General features: G+C 45.7%; 2 protein-coding genes across 5 annotated transcripts in view; one reads left to right on the top strand and one right to left on the bottom strand.

Annotated features, from left to right (window-relative positions):
• Positions 1-13,988, top strand: part of caskin2a (CASK interacting protein 2a) — an 80,947-nt gene extending 66,959 nt beyond the window's left edge. For 3 of the 4 annotated variants that reach the window (XM_078278929.1, XM_078278931.1, XM_078278932.1), the window contains 7 exons: positions 3,102-3,175; positions 3,336-3,446; positions 4,084-4,185; positions 4,748-4,886; positions 5,442-7,664; positions 8,167-8,419; positions 8,991-13,988. In XM_078278929.1, coding sequence (XP_078135055.1) covers positions 3,102-3,175; positions 3,336-3,446; positions 4,084-4,185; positions 4,748-4,886; positions 5,442-7,664; positions 8,167-8,419; positions 8,991-9,087 — 2,999 coding nt within the window. In that variant the 3' untranslated portion in view covers positions 9,088-13,988. The remainder of the gene's footprint in view (positions 1-3,101; positions 3,176-3,335; positions 3,447-4,083; positions 4,186-4,747; positions 4,887-5,441; positions 7,665-8,166; positions 8,420-8,990) is intronic. The other variant, XR_013503720.1, reaches the window with a different exon arrangement.
• A 1,136-nt stretch (positions 13,989-15,124) lies between these two features.
• The window catches only part of nherf1a (NHERF family PDZ scaffold protein 1a), a 37,376-nt gene continuing 26,124 nt past the window's right edge, over positions 15,125-26,376 (bottom strand). The window contains exons 2-6 of the mRNA XM_078278934.1: positions 22,344-22,514; positions 18,914-19,067; positions 18,710-18,741; positions 17,503-17,583; positions 15,125-16,441 (exon numbers count right to left, since the gene is read on the bottom strand). Coding sequence (XP_078135060.1) covers positions 16,286-16,441; positions 17,503-17,583; positions 18,710-18,741; positions 18,914-19,067; positions 22,344-22,514 — 594 coding nt within the window. The 3' untranslated portion in view covers positions 15,125-16,285. The remainder of the gene's footprint in view (positions 16,442-17,502; positions 17,584-18,709; positions 18,742-18,913; positions 19,068-22,343; positions 22,515-26,376) is intronic.

Genomic DNA, 26,376 nt, shown 5'->3' on the forward strand with positions numbered 1-26,376 from the left:
CAGTGTAAGAAATGAGCAATTACTTAGAAAAAGAACAGTCTTCATCCTTGATTTAAAAGAAGTGAGAGCTGCAGCAGTTATCTGGGAGTTAGTTCCAGATCTGTGCAGCATAGAAAGTGAACACTGCTTCGCCATGTTTAATTCTGACTCTGACAGAAAGCAGAGCTGACCCAGACCACCTGAGAGGTCTGGAGGGTTCAGAATGGAGCAGCTGATCAGAAATAAACCGCTCAGTACTTAACAAACCAACAGTACTATTTAGAAACCAATTCTCTGAGAGACAGGAAGCCAGTGGAAAGACTTCAGAACTGGACTGATGTGATCCACTCTTTTGGACTTAGTGAGGACTGGAGCAGCCGCATTCTGAATCTGCCTGTACACAAACAGAAATGTAGAAACAACTGTGCAGTGTCTGCAGCTCTGGCTGCTGGATGTTCGCTGAGCACAGGTTTTAGGAAATGTGTCCGTACAAACCTGGCAACCTCACGGTGGTGACATGGATCCCGGCTGTTGTTCGCCAAGAAATAGTTCCAGCACCTAACTTCGTGAGCTGTAGACATGTTAGGTGTATTTCTAAACCTTTGACAGAGCCGGGCTAGCTGTTTTCTCCTGATTACATTCTCTATACTAAGCTAATCGCCTCCTGGCTCAAGCTCCGTACTTAATGCAAAAACGTGATCTTCCCATGGAACTCTCGGAAAGAAAGCAAACGAGCGTAAACCCCAAATGTTGACCTGTAATCAAGGACCTGAGGAAGCACTTCTGTTCTTCAGATAATTCAATTCAATTTTATTTATAGTATCAAATCAAAGAGTTATCTCGAGACACTTTACAGATAGAGTAAGTCTAGACCACACTCTATAATTTACAAAGCCCAAACAATTCTAGTAATTCCCCCAAGAGCAAGCATTTAGTGCGACAGTGGCGAGGAAAAACTCCCTTTTAGGAAGAAACCTCGGCAGACCCAGACTCTTGGTAGGCGGTGTCTGACGGTGCCGGTTGGGGGTATGATGAACAATGGCAATAACAGTCACAATAAAGATAATGGCACAGTGACTACAAAAGGGAGTCGTAGTAGTTCATGTCATAGCAGGGCACTGCAGGGCGTTACAGTGTGTAGCGTGGCAGAGCATAGCTGGACGTAGCAGGACGCAGCAGGGTTCAGCAGGACACTGCAGGGCACCGCAGAGCGTAGCAGGGTGTAACAGGGAGTGCAGCAGGACCACGGCGACAGCTGCAACCAAGATCTTGGTGCCATCCTAATCCAAGGAAATGTGCTGGGCGAAAAAAAAACATAATGACTCCGGGGAGTAAACTCCCCAGAGCTAGGTTAGTAACAAGCATTTCTGGGACAAGGATGCACACAAATGGAAAGATAGTGTCCCTTGTATTAAGAAATCTCTGCCTGTACAAATAAAACCTATGAAAGTCAGAAAGTATGATTTGGGGGAACTGCCACTTGAACATTTTTGATTTAGTAACTTGATGTGATTGAGCCTTAAAGAGCAGAAAGACAAACGATGAAAGCGCTCGCCTCGGGCAAAGACGGAGAGAATGGGAGGGAAGGTGCATTCCTCAGAGGTCTGTGCTAATGTGTCAGGACAGAGAGAGAGAGATGAGTCATGAGTGGGTTTCAGATCAGATAGATAACACACCTTCACCCACCTGCAGTGACCCAACGACAACAACCGCTTACAGCTGCGACTGATTCCACGATTCCACTTAGTTTGACGTGACTGACAGGGCTTGAAATCACTAAAAATCACAAGCCAACATGGCTAGTAGATTTTTAAAGTTACCAGCCAATCAGATTCTCCACTAGCCAAATGTCTGTCTGTCTGTTCTTTCCCTAACTAACTTTAACTAACTTACTTTCAGCTCCTCTGGTTTGCTTTCGCGCCATTCCGTTCGTCTTCTCCGTTTCAGCGTAGCTCGTAAACGGTTCCACGCACGCTAGGCACATAGCCAACAGTTGTACGACATGTCACGACAAAGTGATCATGGGAAATGTAGGATTAGTAGTTCAAGCAGGGTTGCCAGATAAACATTACGTTTACAAGCCAAACACACAAAACCAGCCAAATTTCTTGGTGGAAAACAGACCAATCTGGCAACATTTCTGCAGCTGGCTGATTCAAACCGATGCAGCGTTGTCCGCTTCATTCATGACCAGCCAAATTGGCTACTAACTTTACAATGTTGCACGCCAAATTAATTTTTACCCGCATTTGGCGGGTTCGCGGGTCAATTGAATGCAGACTATATTAGGAACTTGCTCATGTGTGCATAGTTGTTAGCATTTGATTGTGTACAGCTTTGACTCCCCTTCCTGAAACTTGTTCCTGTTGAGTCTTTTCTCTTCTTTGTCTGGTCTTGTTGTTTCCGTCGGCATGCTGACCCTGCAGACATAACACGTTCAGACAGCCTGCGTCAGCCGGTCTTTCGTTCATTTTCAATGGGGGTAGTGCGTTTAGGCCGCGGCTGGGGGTTTGCCGCATGGGGGACACGCAAAAAAAATGCAGCGGGCCTGCGGCGAAAAGTTGAGACCGACTCAACTTTTGGAGAAACACAACCCCACGTCACGCTGCGGTGGCCGATCATGTAACTGGAGATCAGACTGGTCGGTGTGTGTTGAGCTATAGTTCGAGGCGGTGTGAGAATCAGGAAACAGGACACTTCACTGCCTCTATTGCTGCCACACGAAAGTTTTAAAACACCAAACACAAGCTCTGATCTGCCCGGGAGTTTGTGTAATAGCTGAATGTTTTCCTGCAACAACAAAGCTCTCGCTCGTCTCTTTTCTCTCTCTCGCTCACTCTCGCTCTCTCTCTATCCTGGGAAATAAAGCTGCCTTCAAGTGAGGTCGGAAACGTTGAACTCTATAAACGATCTGACTGAAAACAGTAATTGTGAAATATAAAGTCTACTTGTCCTTTGTTGGGGGGGTTTAAGAACACAACAGGACGGCACACAAATGGGCCGTCCCCGTCCCCGTCGCACCACCCTGAGGCAAATCACTGGATCGTTTTTTTGGGTCTGAATGCCCCGTAAAGTACGGTGGAGGTCGTCGTCCTGTAAGATTGATCGTGTGTGTTTTCCAGGTGGTTCCCGTCGGCAGGCCAACAGCACTCCTCTGAAAGGCTTTGTGAGGCCAGAGGAGCTTCTGCAGGGCAAGGTGAGTAGAGTACTCCAGCCGGAGTAGCTGTGTGTAGAGTACTCCAGCCGGAGTAGCTGTGTGTAGAGTACTCCAGCCAGAGTAGCTGTGTGTAGAGTACTCCAGCCAGAGTAGCTCTGTGTGAGAGAGACGCCTGTTAAACCACCTCACTCTCTGTTAGGACTCGGAGGCCATCTACCAGTGGCTGTGTGACTTCCAGCTGGAGCAGTACACATCCAACTTCATCAGCGCGGGATATGATGTACCCACCATCAGCAGAATGACCCCTGAGGTGTGTGTGTGTTACAATTACAAGCATTTTAGCATTAATGATTTATTAAAATGTAGATCCATTGTTGTTATTGTTGATTGTGTTTCCTAATTTGCTTCTTTATTGATTTGCAACACTTTTGTCTGCTGTGCACTTTCACTTTACTGGTAATGTCTTACCACCTTCTATCTCCATACGTAGTTTCCTGCATTGATACTGCATTATGCATGGTGCCAAATTGTAAATCAAGACCACTGCATAACTAAGAAGAAATGTGGCATCTTTATTAACTTCCTGTGTTATGTGGTACGTTATTGGAGGAGGAGTGAAAATCACTGAGTGCTGTGTTCTTGAATAAAATAAAATGAAACTATCACATACATACATATATATATAATATGAATGTTAATTGTACTGTAGCAGTCAATCGGCAATATATGAATGATGAAATTCAATTGTTTTGATAGTGTCAAATCCAACAGAAGTTCTCTCAGGACACTTTACAGATATAGTGGGTCTAGAACACACTATCATTTACAGACACGCAACAATTCCTCCCCAGAGCAAGCATTTGGTGCGACAGAAATGTCATCTCTTGTTTGTTTTTTTTGTTGAAGTTGAGTATTCACTGGCTGCCTACGTGTGTTCTGTTCTTCAGGACCTGACCGCCATCGGAGTGACCAAACCAGGCCACAGAAAGAAGATCTCAATGGAGATTGGCAAGCTGAGCATCCCCGAGTGGCTGCCTGATTACATTCCTGTGAGGAAACCCCTCTGAAGTCCCACTCGCATGTTGATGTCCTAACAGTCATGAAACGCAGCTACTTCTCTTGGATTTGTTATAATACTTTTGAGCCAGTAGTGTCTAACCGTGTGGTCGTGGTCACACAGTCCATACTGCAATTAAAGCTTTAGTGCGTAACTTATTTATAATAATGGACGTTACATTCAAGCCATTGCCAAATGAGTTGCTACAAAGTTATTAAGACTCTTGGCTCTGGGTGCCTGGATAGCTCACCTGGTAGAGCGTGCGCCCATATACAGAGGCTCAGCCCTCGACGCAGTGGCCGCAGGTTTGGTTCCGACCCACGGCCCTTTGCTGCATGTCATTGCCCCTCTCTCCCCCCTTTCAGGTCTAAGCTGTGGTGTGCGCGATCACTGAAGGCTTGCGTCCAGTGGATGCAACACAGTGTTGTTGTCATTACTCAGAATTCCTCATGGGGGAGACAAACTACGCACTATAGCTTTAAAACCAGCAAAAACACAACATCCAGGATAATTCTGACTTCCGTTGTCTCTTTTGTTCTGTCTGTGTCTCTCAGTCGGAGCTGGGGGAGTGGCTGAGTGTGATCGGACTGCCTCAGTACCAGAAGAGACTGTGTGACAACGGCTACGACTCCATCACCATCGTCAAAGACATCACCTGGGAGGACCTGCAGGAGATAGGCATCACCAAACTGGGTGAGGAATCGGACCGGACTTCTATCGAATGTGCTGTGGATGTCCGTGGTTTTCCCCCAAAGGATGAAGCGGTTCCATTTTGGACTGTTTACTCTTCATCCTCTTCAAATCCATTCATGGCCATTTGAGCACGCAAGGGGATAATCTCTTCTTGTGCTTCCAAACAAACTTTACACTTCACACAACATTTGTTGGCTCTAGTGAGGCTTTCATGATATGAATTTCCTCTCCACTTTGATAGAAATTGATTGAATTAAGACAAGGAATATAGTCCAAATAAATATTTTCGACATTACTTTGTAGCAAAGAAAATTAGCAGTATCGCTAAGTGGGAAGATGACTGGGGAATGAGATGGGCGTATCCTGATATGTCATATAACAACAATTAACAATTAATTAACGAATTGGTCTGAGTAAACTATCCAGTGACTGAGACCCTGAAATGTGGTCGAAAGCTCTAGAAAAAGCTAGTAAGTGGACTTCCTTTTGAAAGGTCAAGAAGAAGGAACTCTCACATTTAACCAAGTTGTCTTTAAAGTGTGTTCTGTGTTTCAGGCCATCAGAAGAAGCTCATGTTAGCGGTGAAGAGGCTTTGTGACCTGCAGCGCTCTCGTAACCATGCCGATGGAGCCGGAGGCGGGACTCTCCGACGGAGGCCCCCCGCCGCCCTGGAGCTGGTGGCAATTGAACACATGCCAACACACAGTGTGCACGCTCACGCTCCTCCTGATGACTGCTGCCCCTCGCCTCGCACCCCTAGGGCCCTCCTCTCCTTCCAGGACAGCGAGTTGAGCGCCGAGCTGCAGAGAGCCATGATGGGCAGGGCGGGGGGAGGCGCTGCCGAGGCGTTCGCCATCAGGGGCGCGGCCTCCGCAGCAGCTGTGTCTGCCATGTCGCTCAGTCAGGAGAGCATCGGCGTGCGGTCACGGGGATCAGGGAATTCGGGGAATTCTGGAAATTCAAATTCAGGATATTCTCAAGATCACCAAGCTGCACCGTGTTCAGCCAAGATCTCCAGCCGGTCGGAGGAGAGTCTGGGGGGTGGTGCGGGGGAGGAGGCCAAGGGTGGAGGAAGCAGTCCTGCATGTAGAGGTAGACAGAGACCCACAGAGATGTGGGAGAGTCGCTCTGCCACCCCCAACAAACCCTTCTCGCCCCTAACACCTCCGCTAACCCCCAGCAAGATGCCTCGCTTCGCCTACCCGGCCGTCCCACCCAAGGCCAAACACCTTCAGTCCCCTCACCGCCTCTATCAGCCCAAGCACCATCCGCCCTCCTCCCCTTCCTCTCCATCGCCGCTGCCTTCCCCCACACAGAAGGCTTTCAGTTACCTCCACGCGCAGGCCGCAGGCGTCAACGGGGGTCCATGGGTGCTCTCCAAACCTCTGCCCGGAGCGGTCCCTGTGCTGGGACCCCGGCCTGGGCAGGGCCCAGCTGATGACACCCAGAGGGGCCCGCACAAAAAGCGAGCCCAAAGCCTGACTCGCTACGCCCTGTCCGACGGTGAGCCGGACGAAGACGACGACCTCGCTCCCCCCTGCACCTCTGCCTCCTCCCCGGCCGTGCCCTCCTACGCCACCCTGTCTCGCAGGCCGGGACGTGGCCACACGAGCGCCACAGGGACCCAGCGCCACATCAACCGCAGCCACTCGTTCGCCGTGCGATCCCGCCGCAAAGGCCCGCCCCCGGCACCGCCCAAGAGGATGAGCTCGGTGAGCGGCAGCCCGGCACGCCAACCGGGAAACGGGAAAGGAGGGGAGCCAGAGGTGAAGGGCGGGGTGGAGACGGAGGGCTCAGGTAGCGTGAGGAGCATCGCAGCCAAGCTGGAGGGGAGCAGCAGCAGTCCGTGCAGGAGGATAGATATACCACCAACTCATATCGCAGTTTCACCGGTTTTCGTCCCTGTTTCCTCCCCGATTCCACATGGGATGACTCCTCACATCATCCTACAGCACTCCAAACCGGTCCCTGCTCTGGGCCTGGGGGGCCTGAGGAGGACAGGAAGCGAGAGGACAGAAGTGGATACTGGCAGACAGAGAGGTGGAGGCCCAGAGCAAACCCTCGAGAAAGCAAGGAGAAGCGAAAGAATGTCAAAGAGTGCTACTGCATCTCCAAAGCACAGCTCCGGGGAGCACCTCCCTTTCGCTGAAGAAGGCAACCTTACTATCAAACAGCGGCCCAGGACTGCAGCTAACACCCTCACAGACACTGAAGTGAAGGCTCCTCCAGAGCCTCCAGGCCAGACGCCCAACAGCCTGGAGCTCCCAGAGTTCAATCTGAAAGAGTCTGACACGGTGAAAAGACGACACAAACCCAAAGACAAAGACTCGTCGACACCTGAGGAGGCCACGTCCCCCAACAGAGACTACAACCGCCCACAGGCCAACAGCCTCCACACACCTGATGATGTCAGGGCGCTGAGTGATGATGACTCTCAGAGGCCGGGTAATATGTTCCAGAGAGTAGGCTCCATGGGAAAAGGCCCCAAGCCACCAGTGTCCTCGAAACCTACCAGTCCTCTCAAACAACCGCCGAACAGCAAACCAACAACCCCCCAGAAAACAGTCTCTTCAGTACCAGCTGCACAAACAGCCATTCCTAAACTGACCAGCATACAGATTCACACAGTTTCCCCGAGGCTGGGCGGCAGCATTCACACACAGACATGTGTAGCCAGCCACAAAGCCGTGAACCCACAGACAGAGAGTCCACAGAAAGCTGGTGCCTTGTCTGGACCGAGACTCTGTCAGCCCAGTGTGGTCTCAGCATCAACAGCAGGTAACACTATTGTGGTAGACATTCTAATACTATCAACTTACATACTTGTTCTGTGAATAAATGCCATCAACTTGCCAGCTGTCCTGATCTGGAATAGTGCTTGTGTCATTTTACTTGTCGATGCTTATGTGTTGTATTTCTGTAGCTTATTTAATGTTTTTCTTTTCAAGCCATCCACCTGCTTAGGAACTGCAGATGAGAATGTGCCTGCGTGGCTCAATCTGGCACATTTACATGTTGGACTCTGGCTCATGTGGATTAATGTGCTTTGTCCCTTTTAAATAAATCTAGAAAAATCAAGAAAAAAATCTAAATTTGCCTCATTAAAGAATAATATTTTGGCCAAAATGGTTTCATTTGTTTTGGATTAACCCCCCACGTGTTGGCTCTAATTAGAGAGTGTGGGGTTGACCTTGCTCTATGTGGAAGATGATTGAGATGAGACTTCTCTTATGATTTGACACTATGAATAAAAATGAAATTGAAATTGAACTTCCCTCAGGACTGAACGTGACCGTGGTCCAGAGCGTTGCGTTCGCTGCTCCGGCCTCCCCAGCGCCGGCCTCCCCAGCGCCGGCCCCTTCGTACCCCACCTCGGCCCCCCTGGCTCCAGCGGGGAGAATGGCGACGCCTCTGGCCGGGGCCGCCGGTCTGGAGCAGCTGGCTCAGCAGAGGCTGGAGCAGACCAGTACGTCACTGGAAGCTGCTCTCAAAGTGGTGGAGAACAAACTGGCCCAGGGGAGCAGCGTGGACAGGTACTACTCTACATGGCGGGGGTGTGGAAGATTAACTCTAATTTAGATAACTAACAATGAATTGTTATAATACGTTTACATTTGTATCTGGTTAAACAGGGGAAATAACTCTTTTAAAAACGTTCCATCTCTGGATCCTTTCCATAATGTCAGACACTTGTCAGTGGCAAAAACAGAACTTTTAGTGGACGCTAACTGACGCTGTACATTTGTCCTGTAGGGTTACATTGCAGCCCGGTTCACAGCTGCCAGTTACAGTGTTCTTGCTCAACACTGGACCAATTTCAAAGATTGTTGTTCCCATCAAAAACATAGTAAAATGGGGTCCAGGTTGGAAAAAAACAAGTTACCCTTGACATTAAAGCTGCTCACAGACAGTTGGGTGCATGACACAGGCAAAACGTTTTTATTTTGGATTTAAAGAAATGAGATTTTTCTGGCTTCATGAAGTTTTTAGTCAGTACCATTGACTTGTATACAAAGTACTACACTTGTTTTTCAGCACCATTGCTTTGAACAACCTGAGTCGACACACTGCGTCAGTAGTAACACACTCCTGTCTGTTTCACAGCGGCAGTAGCACGGTGAAGGCAGCGGGGAATATTCTAGATGACATCGGCAACATGTTTGATGACCTGGCTGACCAGCTGGACGCCATGTTGGAGTGACATCCTGAACTCTGCCTCACGGCGCTCCTCTCTCAGGAGAGCAAGAGACAAAACACGGGCAATTAGAATCCCGCCAGAGGGAGATGGAGACCAACCGGTGAAGCTGTAATGCCGCCTACACATGATACGCGGCAAAACCGCGAGGTAGGGCGCAGAGCAGAGAGGCAGGACGAGGCAGAGGAATGTTCTGGAATCGGTTGTCGCCTTGAAAGGTCAGCGGCAACTAGGTGAAAGCTGAAATAATTAGAACGCGTACAGCGGCAATTCCGAGCGGTGCGCGACGCCAAGGGTAGTCTTGCATTGTCAGACCTTCCTCCACAGCGCTGCGGAGGAAGGTCTGGCTATACCACACAGCATTCCAGGGTGGGAGAAAAACGTACTCTGGTTTATTGGCATTTCTTTAAACCAATCACCATTGTCTTGGGCGGTGCTAAGCGCCGGACGGAGCCGCGGTGCCTCTGCTAAATAGCCTCGGGAAGGAACTTGGTGGAACACGTGTACGTTCAAAAGTAGTTTTAGTTCGTGCAACAGAAAACTCAGATTGGACAGATAGTCTAGCTAGCTGTCTGGATTTACCCTTCAGAGATCTGAGGAGCAGTTAACCATAGTCCTCAGAAATCCACCGGAGTTTAGAACGCCAACACAAAGACAGAGGAAGGTGACGGACATCCGGTTGAAAAAAAGGGTCATCCGGCTGAATTTCCGGAGCAGTGCAGCCCAACTAGGCGCAGCGCTACCCTTGCCGTTGCGAACGGCTGGGAATTGCCGCCATGCGACGCCAAGGGTAGCGCTGCGCCTAGTTGAGCGGCACCGCTCTCCCCCCGTAGGAAAACGATGGAACGGCCGGCACAGAGCAGTGTTACCGCGGATCGCGTGTAGGCGGCTTGAGAGCAGAGACAGTCTTCATGACTCAGGATCGGGCGATAAGGTACAGAGATACTTTATTCTTGCCCGGGGGGGAAACATTTGAGGATCTCCTGCACAGCTCTTCCTCAGTATTGCCCAGGTCTTCGACGCGAGCGCTTCGCCTTAGGACACACACCTGGGAATGTTAATGGAGCAGCAACAAGACGTCTGTGTGTTCAGTATTTCTATCATCACCAAAGGGAATGAGGGTCCATTTTTATTTATGTTACCTGTAAATGTATCGATGAGTCTATGGTGGCGCTGTGTATGTGTGTAGTCAGATAACTTTATACTGAGTATATTTATACTTCTATATGTTTGTTTTTTTAACAAATGGACTTCCTGTTGACTGTTAAAATCATTCTATCCTAGAATAACTGTGTTTTATATATATATATATATATATACTTTGCTGCTTATTGTCTATAACGTGGGGAAAATATAGCTTGTTGTATTTAAAGCAGCATATTCCTGATATGATTTGACATGTTTTTACCAAAGTCTTTTGTTATGGACACAAAGTGAGGAAACGTTCTCCCTCTAAAGCGTTACCGTCAGTGCAAAGACGTGTATCAGGGGTGACAGCTGGCCTCAGGGTGCTGCTTCCAAAGAACGGGAGATGCTTTTAAACATTTCAACAGCGGCCGGTTCCAAAGCATTTCAAGTCCGAATATGTTCAGTATTTCAAACACTGTAAAGGCGGCGATATATTTTGCTTTTAACTACGCGTTTGCCCATGTAAGATAGCTGCTACGCTTATCCTGCGTTCCTTTGAAGCGTAGGTTGCGCGCGTCCGAAATATGCAATTGAGCACACGAACGTGGGGGCAGCATATCATCTGACAGGCAGGTCAGCTGCTGTTCCATGCTCCAGCCCAGGAATATGTTCCGGTGTCGGCCAGTGAGCATACGACAGCATGTGAACAATGCTGTTCGTGTCGCAGCCGCTTGTCTACATGTACGCATTGTTTCAAAGCAAGTATATCGGGGCCTTAAGAGATTGGGAGTCCGGAGTGGAATAATTAAAGACTTTTACACGCTTAATCATAATCAACAAGTAAAAAATGGATGCATTTTTAAAACGCCATTGTAAATTTAAACCACGCATTATGTTTAGAAATTGTCCGCTCAGAGGAGCTCGCTGGAGCCGTAGTTTCCTGCTTTGTAATTGACACTTATCATTTCGTGATTGCTTTGATTTAAAGATGTGTAAGCAGAAACCCACGAGGCAGCAGCAGGAGCTCTGATTGGCCAGACTTGTGGCAGTATATAGTAGCAGCGGACCAGTCAGCTCCACGTGTTGCATTTTGGTTGGACTTGCTGCTTACACACCTTCCAAAAGTATAATATGTAACTGTAAATGACTCGACCCATGTTCTATATGTCGAGTTGTTGAATCCCAAATGTTTCCAACAATGTTCAAACCCAGAGAAATCTGTCATTTTATTCAAGGCAACGGTCTGTACAATTTGGCAGCCTGTCGATGGCGTCATTTAACCTTTGACCTCTCTAGTTGCTCTAGCGTCCGTCAAAACACGGGGAACACCAGGGACACGTTCAGTCTCCCAACGGTGTGCACCGTGTTGCTACAGTTTCCGTGTTGAAGGACATGTTTCCTCTGAACGGTGTGAAGCGGCTTTGAGTTGTGTTTTCTCTGGTTTGGTGGGCGTGTCTCTTGTTTATTGGCTGTGTCCCAGGTGATAGCCAATCAGCTTGCGCACACAGCAGGGTGTTCAACGCACCCCCGTTTCAGTCTAAAAAAACGCGTTGCTACGTTTTGTCGGGGCCGAATGTGGCCTAGATGATACATTCAAGAGTAATTGTAAATCATACTGTCACAAAATTATTCCCAGTAGCAGTAGTAATACATACTTTCTTCATTGATTACATGCCACTTTGCAACACAGTAGTAAGACCGAATTTCAATATTTCGATCCTACTTACTACAATGTGCTACGTGGCTCATGCTAATGCTTGGTGGCTAAACCATAACATTATAACGTTCAGCATGCTCAAAGTTATTTTCAGTATGACTGTTTGACCACGGTTAACAGCGCCCACGATTAAATTCACCACGCAGCGTTAGCTAACGTCACAGTAGCCAGTTGGATAGTCGACTCATCTAATGCAAAGCTAGCATGTTAACATTATGTTGGCTAACGTCACAGTAGCCGTTTGGATAGTCGACTCATCTAATGCTAAGCTAGCATGTTAACATTATGTTAGCTAATTTTACAGTAGCTGTTTGGGTAGTCGACTCATCTAATGCTAAGCTAGCATGTTAACATTATGTTAGCTAATTTTACAGTAGCTGTTTGGGTAGTCGACTCATCTAATGCTAAGCTAGCATGTTAACATTATGTTGGCTAATGTTACAGTAGCTGTTTGGGTAGTCGACTCATCTAATGCTAAGCTAGCATGTTAACATTACGTTAGCTAATGTTACTTGCAGCTATTTTATTAGATTGAAATGACATAACCTGAATAAACGTGACTGAAGGTAACGTGAATAAACCGTTAATAGATTAACTTGGGGTTTCCCAAATGGGGATCCGCATACCCCTACCCCAGCAGCTGTTCCATACCCAAGCCCAGGAATATCTTTCGGTGTCGGTACCTAGGGGTGCTTTGGAGTACAGCAGGGGGTACGTGAGATTCTTTTTAATGTTCCCTTTAAAAAAATATCAGTCATGCAAAAGTCCTAAAATAATTATACACCATAGTTATGAATGAATTTAGTGATTGTAAACATTTAAAATGTAGCATTTAAGTTTAAGCGTACGTTTCTTTCAAGCTAGGCATGCTTTTCTACCCAAATAGTTTAGTGCTGTTGGATGAAAAACACATTTCAAAACGGGGTACATTATGAAAACATAGTTTGCGAAGCACCGCATTAACTCGTCCGTGAACACTATTTCTGCCTGAGTCACATCATTGGCAATGTTGGTGTTTAACAGCGAAGACAACAACTCCCAGGATGCCGCGCTACTTCACGACGTCATCAGATTCTGTCTGTTGTTGTGATTGAGAGACCCGTAGCGGCAGAAATTCCACTCTGGGTTTAAATAAGAGTCGTCTTTACAGTAAATTGAAGAAATCCCAAAATGGAAACTGTAAATGTTAAAGCAGGAAGCTACAGATAGTTTAGAGAGAGAATAAGAGAAAATAGAACTATTGGCAATCTTTTTGATTGTTTTACCCTGGTTTTCACGAGTCATTAAAATGATTCCAGCACGCTCCAGACTCCATTGAAGAGCAGCGACCCCTCACAGCTTAACTCTGCCTTTATGGTCTTATTTGTTCCTTTTTTTTTTTCTTTTTTTTTTACTGCTGCAATGAATTCATTTCCCAGTGGGAATCAATCATTTCTTCCCATCTCATTAAACATGTTACTATGGATGTGTTTGGTGCATATGATCGGCTGTTTGCTCTGCGACACAAACTCAAAGTTGATTGATAAACGTAGAGTTAACGGAACCAGCTTTGTGAGACAACTTATTCAGGATCACCACTTTATTGAAGCCAGATATCTCAAAAGAGATCATGAATTGAACTTAATGCTTAGTTACATTTTTCTTTCATTTACCTATCCCTCTCTCTTTATGCACCTTTATAGAGTATTTACCGCGCAGGAAGATGCTTTATTAACTCAGAGTCCACCGTCAGTCACTGACCCAATGCCAAACTACGCTGACTGGGTCTGTGAGCCAACGTCTTTCAATGAGGCCAGTAAAGAAAAGCCATCTTTAATCCTACATTTGTCCTTACAAACTCTTGAGTTTTTAAACAGCCCTTTAGAAAGTTCTTCCCAAACCTTTGCAGCGAGAAGATTTAGGTCAACTGTAAAAAATAATTCGTAGATTATGATGTTCAAGGCATAAAGTTCAAGCACTATTGATTCCTCTGTTCTACTTTGATGGATGCCTGTTACTTTTTATATTTCCATTTAAATTCTGTATCATCCTGGAAATCATTAAAAGGAGAATTTGTACTGAGTGAGTTTGTCCAGGTGTTTTTTTTTTACTGCAGCCAAATGGACAGACGGGAGTGGGTGAGAGTTTTTGGCCTCTCTGGCTTCTCACAGTTTCACCCTTGGTGACGCAAATTGTTAAAGCTAGAGTGCAGAACGGATGCCACACAGTGCTGATTCAGCCCGTCTCTGAGACTGTGGAGACGGGAGGAAGTCGATACAGCTGATTGTACTCAGAACGAGTAGTATCTAGTACACAAAGTGCAGTCAACCAACCTGCTCACTGGTTCACAGCGTAGCTGCTAACCTGGCTCTGATTTGTTACACAGAATGTCAAGTCTACCTGTATTATCCAATACCTTGACAGGCAGGAAGTGGGGAGAAAACCACAGGAATCCCACTGCTTCTCTTCAGCACGTCCAGTGTTGGTGTAATTACTCTGACTGCCAGAGGGGGGAGACCAAAGGCCTGCACTCAGCTTTAAAGTGCTCATATTGTGCTTTTTGGCTTTTTCCCTTTCCTTTATTGGGTTATATACTACTTTTTGGTGTTTCTTATAGGTTTACAAAATGAAAAAGCCCAAAGTCCACCCCAAAGGGACTTACCATCTCCAACAGAAAACACTGTTCACAAACTGCTCCAAACAGCTCTATTGTAGTCCAGCCTTTACACTGTGTCACTTTGTAACACGTTATAATGCTCGCCTAGCTGCTAGAGCGGCACGCCCTCATACTCTGCTTCTGACTGGCTAGTAGTCCTTACCTAGGTACTGTCAGGGCACGCCCTCATACTCTGCTTCTGACTGGCTAGTAGTCCTTACCTAGCTACTGAGCATGTGCGACTCCCAACAAAGATGGAATAGAAGTGCAATGCCTCACTCTGTAGCTAAAACAGAGAGCTCAACACACAGGGTGCAACAAACATATGGTGTTTTTTGAAAATTAAACCATGTAAACCTATTCTGGTACAACCTCTAAATACAATTATGAACCTGAAAATGAGCATAATGAGCACTTTGATATGAAAATATCAAAGTGCAGCTTTAAGATGTTTTTTTTGTCAAATGACGCTTACCAAAGGGACTTACCTGCAGCATCAGTTCCCCTGCACACAGTCTCCCATTCAACTTACTAAGAAGCTTCATTTCTCTCAAAATAACATGTTCTTTTAAATCATTTTTATTTATGTATGTACATTCATCCATCAAGAGCAACATGAAAAAATAATCTGTACTGTCCAAGAGTCATAAGATGACAGAGAGAAACCCTGGAGCGGAAGATAACTGGACAGAAGTGACAAATTGTTTGCAGTAAAGCGTGATTTATGGTTGTGTGGAGGCTCCACGCAGATCTTTCACCGTAGCCTACGTAAGTGGCCTGAAGTGTATACTTATACGTTGGTGTGTGTGTCACTCTCAAAGAGAATAGCAGGGCCGTGTGTGTGGGGAGTGTGTGAGAGCGAGGGAGAGAGAGAGACTGTGACAGCGCAGTGAGTAGTGACTCTAGAGTCATAGTGAGAGAAACAAAGTGTCTCCTCTGTTCTTTCTGACCACGGTGAGAAATCTGGAGCAGGAGAAGTTAACCCTCTCCTTGATTTCATGTCGTTTATGGAGAAGGAGAACTAGGAAATGAGTCGGGGAAGAAATGCAACGCTACCAGGCCGCGACGTGTAGTTACATTTTCCGAGAGCTGCACGTCAGGGTACGGCCTAGTGTCGTGTCTCCACGTACCTACGTACGTAGCCACGGCGTAGATTTTACACAGAAGCATAAATCAGGCTTAAGGCTACCGGAGCTTTAATCGTTCTTCAAACTACACAGTCCCTTCAACCATCTGAAGACTTCTAACACACTGCTGACAACAAGGACTCGGGAGAGTCATTCAGCGTTGATCATTCACAGATGCAATGGAGATTATTTCATTCTAGTTGCTGATTGCAGACATCAAAATCTTTTTGTAAATTTGTTCCAACTGTAGATTTAACATTTTCACTCAAAATCTGCCAAGAATACATTATTCCCTATGCCCCATTATTCCTTAAATGGTCCTTTTCATTTGAGAAACAGTCCATTACAATTTATTCACTTTAAAACATTCTTAATATATTAAAATTCATTCCTGTGTGTGACGTCACCAATTATTAAAACGTGAAAGAAAAAGTGGCAAAACTAAATTAAAACAGATAAAATCATCAAATAATACTGTTTAAGACGAGTTCAAAATGTTCTAAATGAACATTGTGTTGGTCAAAGTTAAAACCAAATCCAGCGAGCGGACACAGGGCGGTAAGACGGTCAGGGTGGACCTGAAGATGATGATGATGATTATAGGTTGCTGAACAGTTCGTTCCTCTTGCTCCAGTCCATGGTCGGGGCTTTCTTGGCAGCTCGTTTCTGCTGGGCTTTCGCTTTGGCCTCGGCCAGCGACATGCTCAGACCCAGGCTGTCAGCTGCTGGGGCCGTCCTCGGGGCCCGCTCCACCTGAGTGAGCGAGTGAGTGAGTGAGTGAGTGATTGAGTGAGAGTGAGAGTGAGAGAGAGAGAGAGAGTGTTTCTAAGATTCCATCTTTGGAGAGAACCAGGCATGTCGTATTTTTTAGGATTTTCAGACAGTTTCTTTGCAAACTTTAATCATCTGTCAACAGACTCCAACCTCCCTCCTTCAAACCTCTCGAGATGTTCAGGTTCATCACTTTGCTAACCGACGTGAATGATCGGTGCGAGCAGGTTTTTTTTTTTTTGCCACACTTTCAGTTCTGTTTGGGATTTCAGTTCCGTGGATAAAGAGTTCCATAAGTGTGCACCTTTTCCTGACCGGGAGGATGGACCAAAATGTGTTGTGCACATTGGGACTCTACCGTTGTGGTTAGCTGTGGTCACTGTTATTTCTCTGTGTAATGAGCTTACACACCGTGCCCGGGGCCAGCCCATTTAAACACTTTAAAATAAGATTTAAAGGTGCACACCTATTTCATTACTTTGTGGTAATGTCTGAAGTTCTACCACGGACTCTGTAACCTTGGTTACCTTGTTTCAAGCCATTCGAGCGTGGTATAGAAAGCCTGCCGGAAGACTCCGCTCGATTTGTGTCAGTTCTCATTAATATTCAACGAGCTAAGCTGCTTGACGCTGATTGGCTAACAGCTAGCCAATGAGAGCCTGGCTGTCAGCATCCTTTACCCAGCGCAACTGGGCGAGCTCATGAATAGTAATGAGCTCAGTCAACATCACGTCAGACTGACCAGCTTTTGTAATTGGCCTGATATTTCTGTTCAGTAGCTAGAGCTTCACATTCACCACATAACACAAACACATATGGACCCAACATATATAAAAAAAAAAAATGCAAGTAAAAACGGTTTTGTGTGGCAGGGCACCTTTAAAAAAAAATGCAAAATTGTCAAAATTCAGTAGATTGTATTTCTGTATACTTTTGCAGGTTTCTGATCTAAAAATAAAGAAACACTTAAAAAATAAATGGTATATTGTCATGTGTCAGCGCATGTCTGACATGTATCCATATATGTGCTGCTGCTGCTGTACCTCTGCTGGCAGCGAGGCGCTGGAGGACGCACTGGAGGCCGATGAGCTCACCGACACCTTGGGCTTCGCCTGGGTGGCCGCCTGCACACAGGAAACGCATCACAGCGACTGAGATTAAAGGGTCAGTTAGAAACAATGTTTTATGATAATAACAAAGGTCGAGGTCTCTAACTACGAGTGTGTGTGGCTGCAGGTAAGAGAACTGGTTTTGTGATGTGGATGATTGTCCAGCAGGGGGCAGTTACCACCACCACCACCCCCCCCCCCGCCCCGCCCCCCTCCGCTGACATGCAGCATGCCTCCATCATATTCTCATCGCTCACTTATTAAAGCCGAGGCTCAGCGTCAGCACGGATCTCAACGCTGGTTGAAATATTAACACGTCCACATTCTTCAGCTGCACTGTGTGACCTGATCTGCAGCACGTGAATGCGGTCTGACTCACTTCATGCATGTATGCAATTGGCATCTAATTGGTAAGCAGCTGCTCTTCTAAAAATAAACTCAGGCTCTGTATGTGGCTTTGGACGGATACTGCAATATGCTGCATAACAACAGTTTCTCACTGCTCTGACAGCCTTTGAACACATGCACATACTAAACCACAACAGCTGCATTTTCATCTAGACAAATGTCCATTATTAACCTCTTATAAACGTCTTATAGATATTGACCTGATTTGTGTTTTATGTAAATGGTTGGACCTGAGCTGCTATTCTAGATCTCTGTACAAACTCACCAAACTCTCTGCTCTGTAAATGTGAGTAAATCAATACTGTATATGGTCAACTGATAAAGCACGCACACACACACACACTAAGTCAGAGGTGTTATGTAACTGCTGTGAATGAGTGATTGTGTCGCTGCGGCCGAGTAGAATCTGCTGCATGTGCGAGTGTGTGAGCAGCGCTCGTTAGCCATCTCATTAGCATAATCCCCAACTCGCCCCGAGAGTCAAAGCCACTTCAATCCCATGATCCTCCAGGACACCGAAGAGAGAGAGACAGAGAGGGGGAAACACACTGCTGAGCTCTTGTTGCCATGGTAAAGGGTCAGACACAATGTCACCAGAGGGGCCAATCCACTTTTCCCATGTTGTCTGTGTTTGTAAGTGTGTGTGCATGTGTACGAGTGTGAGTGTGTGTGTGTGTGTGTGTGTGTGTGTGTGTGTGTGTGTGTGTGTGTGTGTGTGTGCAGGGGTCCTCACCTCCTCCTCTGATGCTGGCTCAGGAAGAGGTCCTACAGGGGAAAGAAGACACAAAGGCCTCACTTCATCTCCATTTATCATACAGTCAGTTCAAACTACATCTTTGGTCTTGATCTTTTCACATTGTAAAGGGGTGGGTGTGTGTGTGTGTGTGTGTGTGTGTGTGTGTGTGTGTGTGTGTGTGTGTGTGTGTGTGTGTCCCACCGGTGACGTGTGCCTCAGTGGGCAGGACTCTGCATCTCTTAAAGAACTCCTCAGACTCTGCATCCACCACCAGCAGCGAGGTGGAGTCTCCTCCTGCTTTGATGGCTGCGACCACCTCAGAGTGCTGCAGGCCAATCACTGACAGGCCATTCACCTGAGAGGGGAGGGGAGGGGGGGAGAGAGAGAGAGAGACAAGAGGGGAGAGGAGGTTCTAGTAAGTTTGAGTGATTTGTAGTAAATGGGTTAATGCATGCAAAACATGCAGTGTGGTCCTCTAACCAGAACACACTGACTGTAGCCGACAGCCGACACGGTTAACCATAGAGCTAAAAGAACATCCGTATAAACAAACCATCGGTTCATCTCAGCTTAGATTCTGAAGACCGCAGCAACATGCTCACATCACATGACCTTACAAATGGTAGATTCAAACTACACAGAAAGGACAGTTCATAGCAGAGTCGGACCACTGTCTGTCATCATAGGATTTGCCAAAAAATAGTGATCATATACTGTATGTTCCCCTAGTTTGAAGGGACGTCGTTAAATGTCTCGTTTTGTCCGAAACCCAAAGATTCAATTCCCATTGAAGTGAAGCAAATCTAGCCTGGCTCCGCCCTCCTACGGGCTTCCGCTCAATTTTCATTTCCCTTCAGTACTCCGTCTGAGTTTGCGGTATAGTCTTGGGTTTTCTCCGGCCAAATTTTTGGCGGTCCAATCAGCGAACAGAGGGAGTGGCTGAGAACGATGACGTTGAGGCCGTGCGCTAGAGTTGTAGTTCCGTAATGGCGGCTGAGAAAGATGCGAGCGAAGCCATTCGGTCCGTTGTGGCAACGCTGCCGTTAGTGGTGAAGGAGTCGGCTAAAGGCTAACGCTAGCGATGCTAAGCCGACGTCACGACCAAACGTTAGCGATTGGTTATGGCAGCTCCAGAGTGGCTCTGGGCAGATCCAATAGTTTTAAACTTCGAAAGAGTACCCGCCTTTAAGGAAGTTAACACTTGTCAACGGAGAGAGGCCAGACTCTCTGGACAAATGAAATGTACCAGAGTCTGGTAGGACCAGGCTAATGGACCAGAGTCTGGTAGGACCAGGCTAATGGACCAGAGTCTGGTAGGACCAGGCTAATGGACCAGAGTCTGGTAGGACCAGGCTAATGGACCAGAGTCTGGTAGGACCAGGCTAAAGCAAATCCTCTCAGCCAGAGAATGTTTGACATTTTGGTTCTTTTAACAGGTTTTAGTCTGCGGTATCCCTGATGATTCACACAAAGTGAATGATGATGTGTCTGTAAGGTAAGGAGAGATGAAGCAGATCTGTAGAATAAACGGAATGAACGAGTCCAGACAAGAGTGATGGTACCAGTGAGGGAAGCCGTTTGGTACGGTGGTATTACAGGGCGTGGTATCCAAACACACTCCCACAGTTGGAACTAATCAAGCATCCAGGGAGATAAGTCACTGAGGAATTTCTGTGGGAGGAAGAGCCGAGGGGGGAGGGGAGGAGGGAATGCAATCTCTCAGTCTCACCAACTCCCACAGAGGCATCAACAAGTGGTATGTGACCTCCACAGAACAGAAATCCACCTCCAAAACCTCCACCCTGTCCTGTTTAAAGCTTGTATGCGGTTGTGAATAGTTGCGGTATTACTTCATCATCTCTGAACGCCCCCCCCCCCTTCCGCAATTCAATTAGTTCAATTTGAAGAGCGTTACATCATGAGAAGACATTGCTTATATTCCTAAAGCAGATAATGTATAAATAAAAGGAAATTAACAATAACTTAAACATAAAGGTATAAAGGCAAAATCATTACACAACTTCTCACATTGTTACAACTAGGGATGTCACGAGAACCGATACTACCGATACCTTCCGGTTCTAAAATTACAAAACACAGACGATGCCCATTTGTTTGAAGCACCGTAGGCACCGTTAGCGATGATGCCAGTGTTAGCAACATCGGTGCTGCGCATTTCCGGAACTGATGGGGACAGTATACGCTTCAGAGTGTTCCAGTCGATACATTCAGAAGAAGGAGGTCACGAAGAAGTGGCCGAGCGTCAACTCTACCCGACCTTAAAAACGGCATGTTGACTGCAAACTCCCGGTCCTCTCTTCCTGATTTACAGACCCCCTGTCTTGGCTTCAAATAACTCACCGTTGTCGGCTACGGCCGCTGTAGAGGCTACACGTTGTAAACAGCCGTGGCCCGCTTGCCTGCTCATCCGGTAACGTTAACCGTTAGCATGGCTGCGTTGGCCACGGTTAGCCAGGACCACTTTACTGGCTGTGTCTCAATTTTTTTTGCGAGTAACCAACTCAGGTACTCTAGCTATATAATTCAATGTGAGTACACAAACGTTGAAATGACATAAAATGCCGTCCCTTGTAGCCGTGATAAATAAGCCTGAAGCTAATGCTTAGCTAGCTACCTGTTCAGGAGAAAATTAGCCAACATCTCTGGTCACGCAACTGTTAGAAACACTGTTGTTGTTTTTGTACCTTTGAAAAGATGCCTGGAAGTCTGGAATGTGTCTGGGGACACTAGTTGTTGCACTATGACCATTAATTGCACTTTATTATGTTGTTCTATGCTCACTGAATGTTTGGTATCGTGACACCCCTAGTTACAACTTGTTGTTACAACCAATTTAACTCTTAACGTATTTACATATTTACAGGAAGCTACTGGTCCAGGTGGGTGTTTGGCTGTTAGGATGGTGGTGGTTTCCTCCAGTGTGCCGTTTCTGTGGTCAGGTCATCATTTGTTTGAAATTTTTGCCTAAAACACATTTCAGTTTGTCCCCGTCTAAAAGTGTCTACACTGACCTTTACATTTGGGGAAGAAGATTTGTCTAATTTGTTTGCGTTTGTTTCTCTCTCTCTCCTGCATGTGAGAGGCCCTGCAGACGGTTTGAGCAGGCTGTAATTCAGCCCATAGATGCAGTAAGTGGATTAACTCTTGCCATGTTCAGCATGGCCAGAAGGCCTGGTCATCCCGCACAGCAAGGCTGATTTCTGCACTCTTTACACACACACACACACACACACACACACACACACACACACACACACACACAAACACACAAATGTTTGTTTCACTATCTTTGTGGGGACCCATCATTGATATAATGCATTCCCTAGCCCCTTACCCTAACCTTAACCCTTACCCTCACCCTCACCCTAACCTAATTCTAACCCTAATCCTAAAACCAAGTCTTAACCCTCAAACAGCCCTTTAACCTTGTGGGGTTAAAGTGCGCACACACACACACACACACACACACACACACACACGAGCCTGTAGATAAACACACTTCACATGCAATTGTGCCCATTAGAGCTACATACATTCTCCATCCAATAACAATCTAATATACCTCTTGGGATTTCAGTTTCAGAACAATGTGAGCGAGGGTGTTGTGTACCTGGATGATCTTGTCCTGTGGTCGGAGGCCGGCTCTCTCTGCCGGAGAGTCTTCGTCCACAGCTCGGATGAATTGGCCCTGTTTGGACTTCTCGCTGTGCAGGTTGAAGCCGTAGCCGCTGGTTCCCTTCTTCATGTTGCAGAGCCTCGGCCGCAGCCTGCCTCTCTCCTCCTGCACACACACACACACACACACACACACACACACACACGTCATTCAAAATGTAATCAGTAATATTTTACTGTCTCTCTCCCAATTTCTTTATGAAAAGTCAGACCCTGGATTAAATACAAACAGTATGCTTTCAACAGGAAGGTCGGACATTTCACCGCAGCCTACGTAAGTGGTCTGATGTTTATACTTTTGCGCTGGTGTGTGCGTCGAGCCGCGTGTGTGTGGGGAGTGTGTGTTAGAGTTAGGCCTGCACGATATTGGAAAAAACTTACATTGCGATATTTTTTTCCCCTGCGATATATATTGCGATATGAAAAAAAGAATTTTTTACAGGAGGACATGAATAGCCCTATTTAGAAATACTAAATAATTCTCAACTACCGGGGTGATTTTATAAAGGAGTGCATCTACAAAGAAAATAAAAATTAAAAAGGAAATTTTCTTATGTGAACCAGTCTTTGTTGAACTTTAATGCTTTACAAAAACCAAAGCAAGTAAGCGCTGTGATTACTCTTCTGAAGTGATGTTGGAGAGAGAAATTAAGAAGAAATACACTGGCTGACTGACATGACACCATTGTATTCATATAATATCAATCCAGGCTAAAGGTGAATGATATTAATAATGCATGCATGTTGCTTCCTCTAAACTTCAGGTTGTGGTCGACTAGTGGGCCCTGCTTTGGTTGTTTGAGAAATTGATTAAAAGAGATCATGATTGTTGGTTTGCTGTGCATGCAGAGCCTGCATGTCACACTCTTCAACAAACTGTGTGACCAAGAGCACTTAAATCAGTGTAAATGACGTTATATCAGAAACAGACTGCTGTTGTAGATTAGTGTTACGTTTCCAGCGTCGCAGCTCCGAACCGTAACGTTAGTTGGAACAGACGCCTTGTTTCTTTAGGCTAACTATGTTAGCTTTAGCCTGGCTGGTAGCAGCTTTCTGCGGTGAAAAATGGCCGGGAGACGTCGTGATTACGCTGCATTAATCAGGTGATTTAGTTTGTCTTTGCAGCGAACATAAAACACTGACTACTGTAGCTTCACTACCCATGGAAAAGCATGTGCATCACTGTGTCAGCGGCAGCTTCCGCTTACGGTACTTCTCTACACACGGGAGAGCCTCACTTCCCATAACAACCCCCCCCCAGTCGGACTAACGTTACGTCACATGACCACCTGTCTTAAAGGGGAAGGGTCGGTCAATGATGGAAAAGGAGAACGGTGAGAGTTTACTTTTTTTGATCAAGCAGCAAAGAAGTTGTAGCGTCAACATCGCAACGTCCTGCGATGTGACTCTCGCGCATGCGCACATCGCGATGTAGACGATGAAACAAAATATGGTGCAGCCCTAGTTAGAGTGAGAGAGTGACGGTGATTACCGGTAGCTTCAGAGCGAGTAGTGACTCTAGAGACAAAGTGAGAGAAACAAAGTGTCTCCCCTGTTCTTTCTGACCACGGTGAGAAATCTGGAGCAGGAGAAGTTAACCCTCTCCTTGACTTCATGTTGTTTATGGAGAAGGAAAACCAGGAAATGAGTCGGGGGAAATGCAACGCTACCACGCTACGGCCGAGCGAGAGTTACATTTTGAAATGCGTGAAAAAGCCACATGTGAAAACACATTTACAAAAAAATAATGCCCATAACAGGTTCGAAATTCGAATATTAAGGGCTGCCTAATATTCGTTTGAATATCAATACTTTTTTTAATATTCGAATATCGAAGTTCGGAGTCAAAGCCCTAATGTCAATAATACACAGTATCATCTGGACTTCAGCTTCATTTGTGCAGCTGATTGACAGATGAATTGCCTGAAGTATCGAGTATCGAAAAATACCTCGTCATTCAATACCCAATTTCAATACCTAAGGAGTAGAGATCTCATCAGAGTCAGTGAGCCAATCAGCATGCAGCATGCTGCTACCAAGATCTAATAATGTCTGTGATTGGCTGTCTAACGTTACACGTCGTAGAGACACACAGGACAGCTCACGTGTTAGGAGCTGGAAAATACATAAATTGGTATCAAAAAAAGTATTATTTAGGAACCGGTATTGAAGTCACGGTACTGTTATTGGTATCAAATTTTGAACGATACCCAGTCCTACCTGTGTCCCAACAGCTGCTGAGATTTTTGACTTTCCAAAGAGCCCTTTAGTGGGTCTGGCTCTGTGTATTTCCTGGGAATGAATCATCACTCCAAGAGCCCCTGAGATATCTTTTGAAACCCATCTCCACAAGGGAAATAAAAAATATATATGAAATGTTACGAATGAAAGAAAACCCCAATTATTGTGATTATATCACAGCTAAGGAGCGTTGTTCGGCCCCGATGCGAAGCAAAAATTGATTTTTATTCATGAATAATCATATTCACAATCAATCAAATAGGCCCTTATCGGGTGCACATAACAAGCTGGTTGCTATGGAGCGCAGCCATTTCTTTCAACGTAAAGAAAGTCCCATAATAACACTAACTAAGTCATCTGTACCAACATCTCCCGTGCTCCACGAGCTAAAATTGCTGTTTTTGTCAAAAGGAGTCTGGTGGCTTAGAAGAGAGCATAGTTATGAGACAGTCACAAGTTAATATTAGACATACTAAATCAGAGTGATGAAATATTACAAATTTGGACATAGTAAGTAGATCATAGTTATGACTTAGTATGTTATAACTTTGAGCCTTGAGAAGTTAGAATTTGGATTTACAGTCTCATAACTTACTTCAGGTCAAAGTGTGGACTAAGTGTCTCATAATTGTAGAACATTGTGTTTTGATTTACCATGACTATTTTTTTTAAATTTTTTATCATTCCTAACCTTTATTCCATTTGTCTCTTTTCCTGGTGTAATTTCCCTTTAAGTCTTACAGGAAACTCTAGCTGGCCACATTTGTACATCTTCCCATTCTAACATCTTACAAACATTCAGTTTGGCTTTATCAGTTGATATGGAAATTACATTACGAAGAAAAGGTTGATATTGTACTATAGACAGAACGCTGACTTGGACATTTATAAATATAACAGCTGATAGCTGTCATATGCAAATCTCAGATACTCATGAAGCAATGGGTTTAATATGGTAGAGTGAACAGCAGCAGCAGGGAGAGAGATCAATAACCACGTCAGGATGGGACATATATAGGCTGCTTTCAGCTAGTGCAAACAATCACTTTCAGTGCAATTAATCCAATGCAGTCCACTTCCATGCGTCTTACGTCAATCTGAGAGTCCACATCAATACAATCATTACCTGTTTGTTCTGAATGACAAGGTATGTACGTCATGTAACTTCCCTATTTACATACTGTACCCATGGTGCTTCTTTGGCCAAATTAACATTAAGTCAGACCTACAGCTGGACACTTAAACGAGGTCATAAACATGCAGGCAGAACAGTCTTTTGTTAGGATAGGGCTATGAAATGAATCACATTTTTAATTGCAATTTTCGGCTCCCAACGATCACAAAAACAGAGTAATCGTGAAAAACGACTTATTTTGCACATAGCGCCGTGGTTCCGCTATATACATACAAATCGCCCCTGTGCATAGTGCTCAAAAGCAACATGAAAAAGCGTAGTGATGTCCCCTCAGCATTTTGTTTTGTTGCTGTGTGTAAAATGAGCGGTTGACGTTAACCTGTTCCAGGCAACGTTATAATGTTCATATTTTGGCACAATGTTTAGTAATGACAGCAGTAGTGGTCATAGTGAGTCACATGTGATCTGATTAGCTATGTATGCATGATATATGTAGAGCTGAACGGACTCACTCAACTGATTTTATTCTGATCCAAAGACTTTCTGTGAGAGAAAGGACATTATATCCTGGAATGTAATTGTAAGATATGAT

Source organism: Sander vitreus, chromosome 21, assembly GCF_031162955.1.
Source record: "Sander vitreus isolate 19-12246 chromosome 21, sanVit1, whole genome shotgun sequence".
NCBI lineage: Eukaryota > Metazoa > Chordata > Actinopteri > Perciformes > Percidae > Sander > Sander vitreus.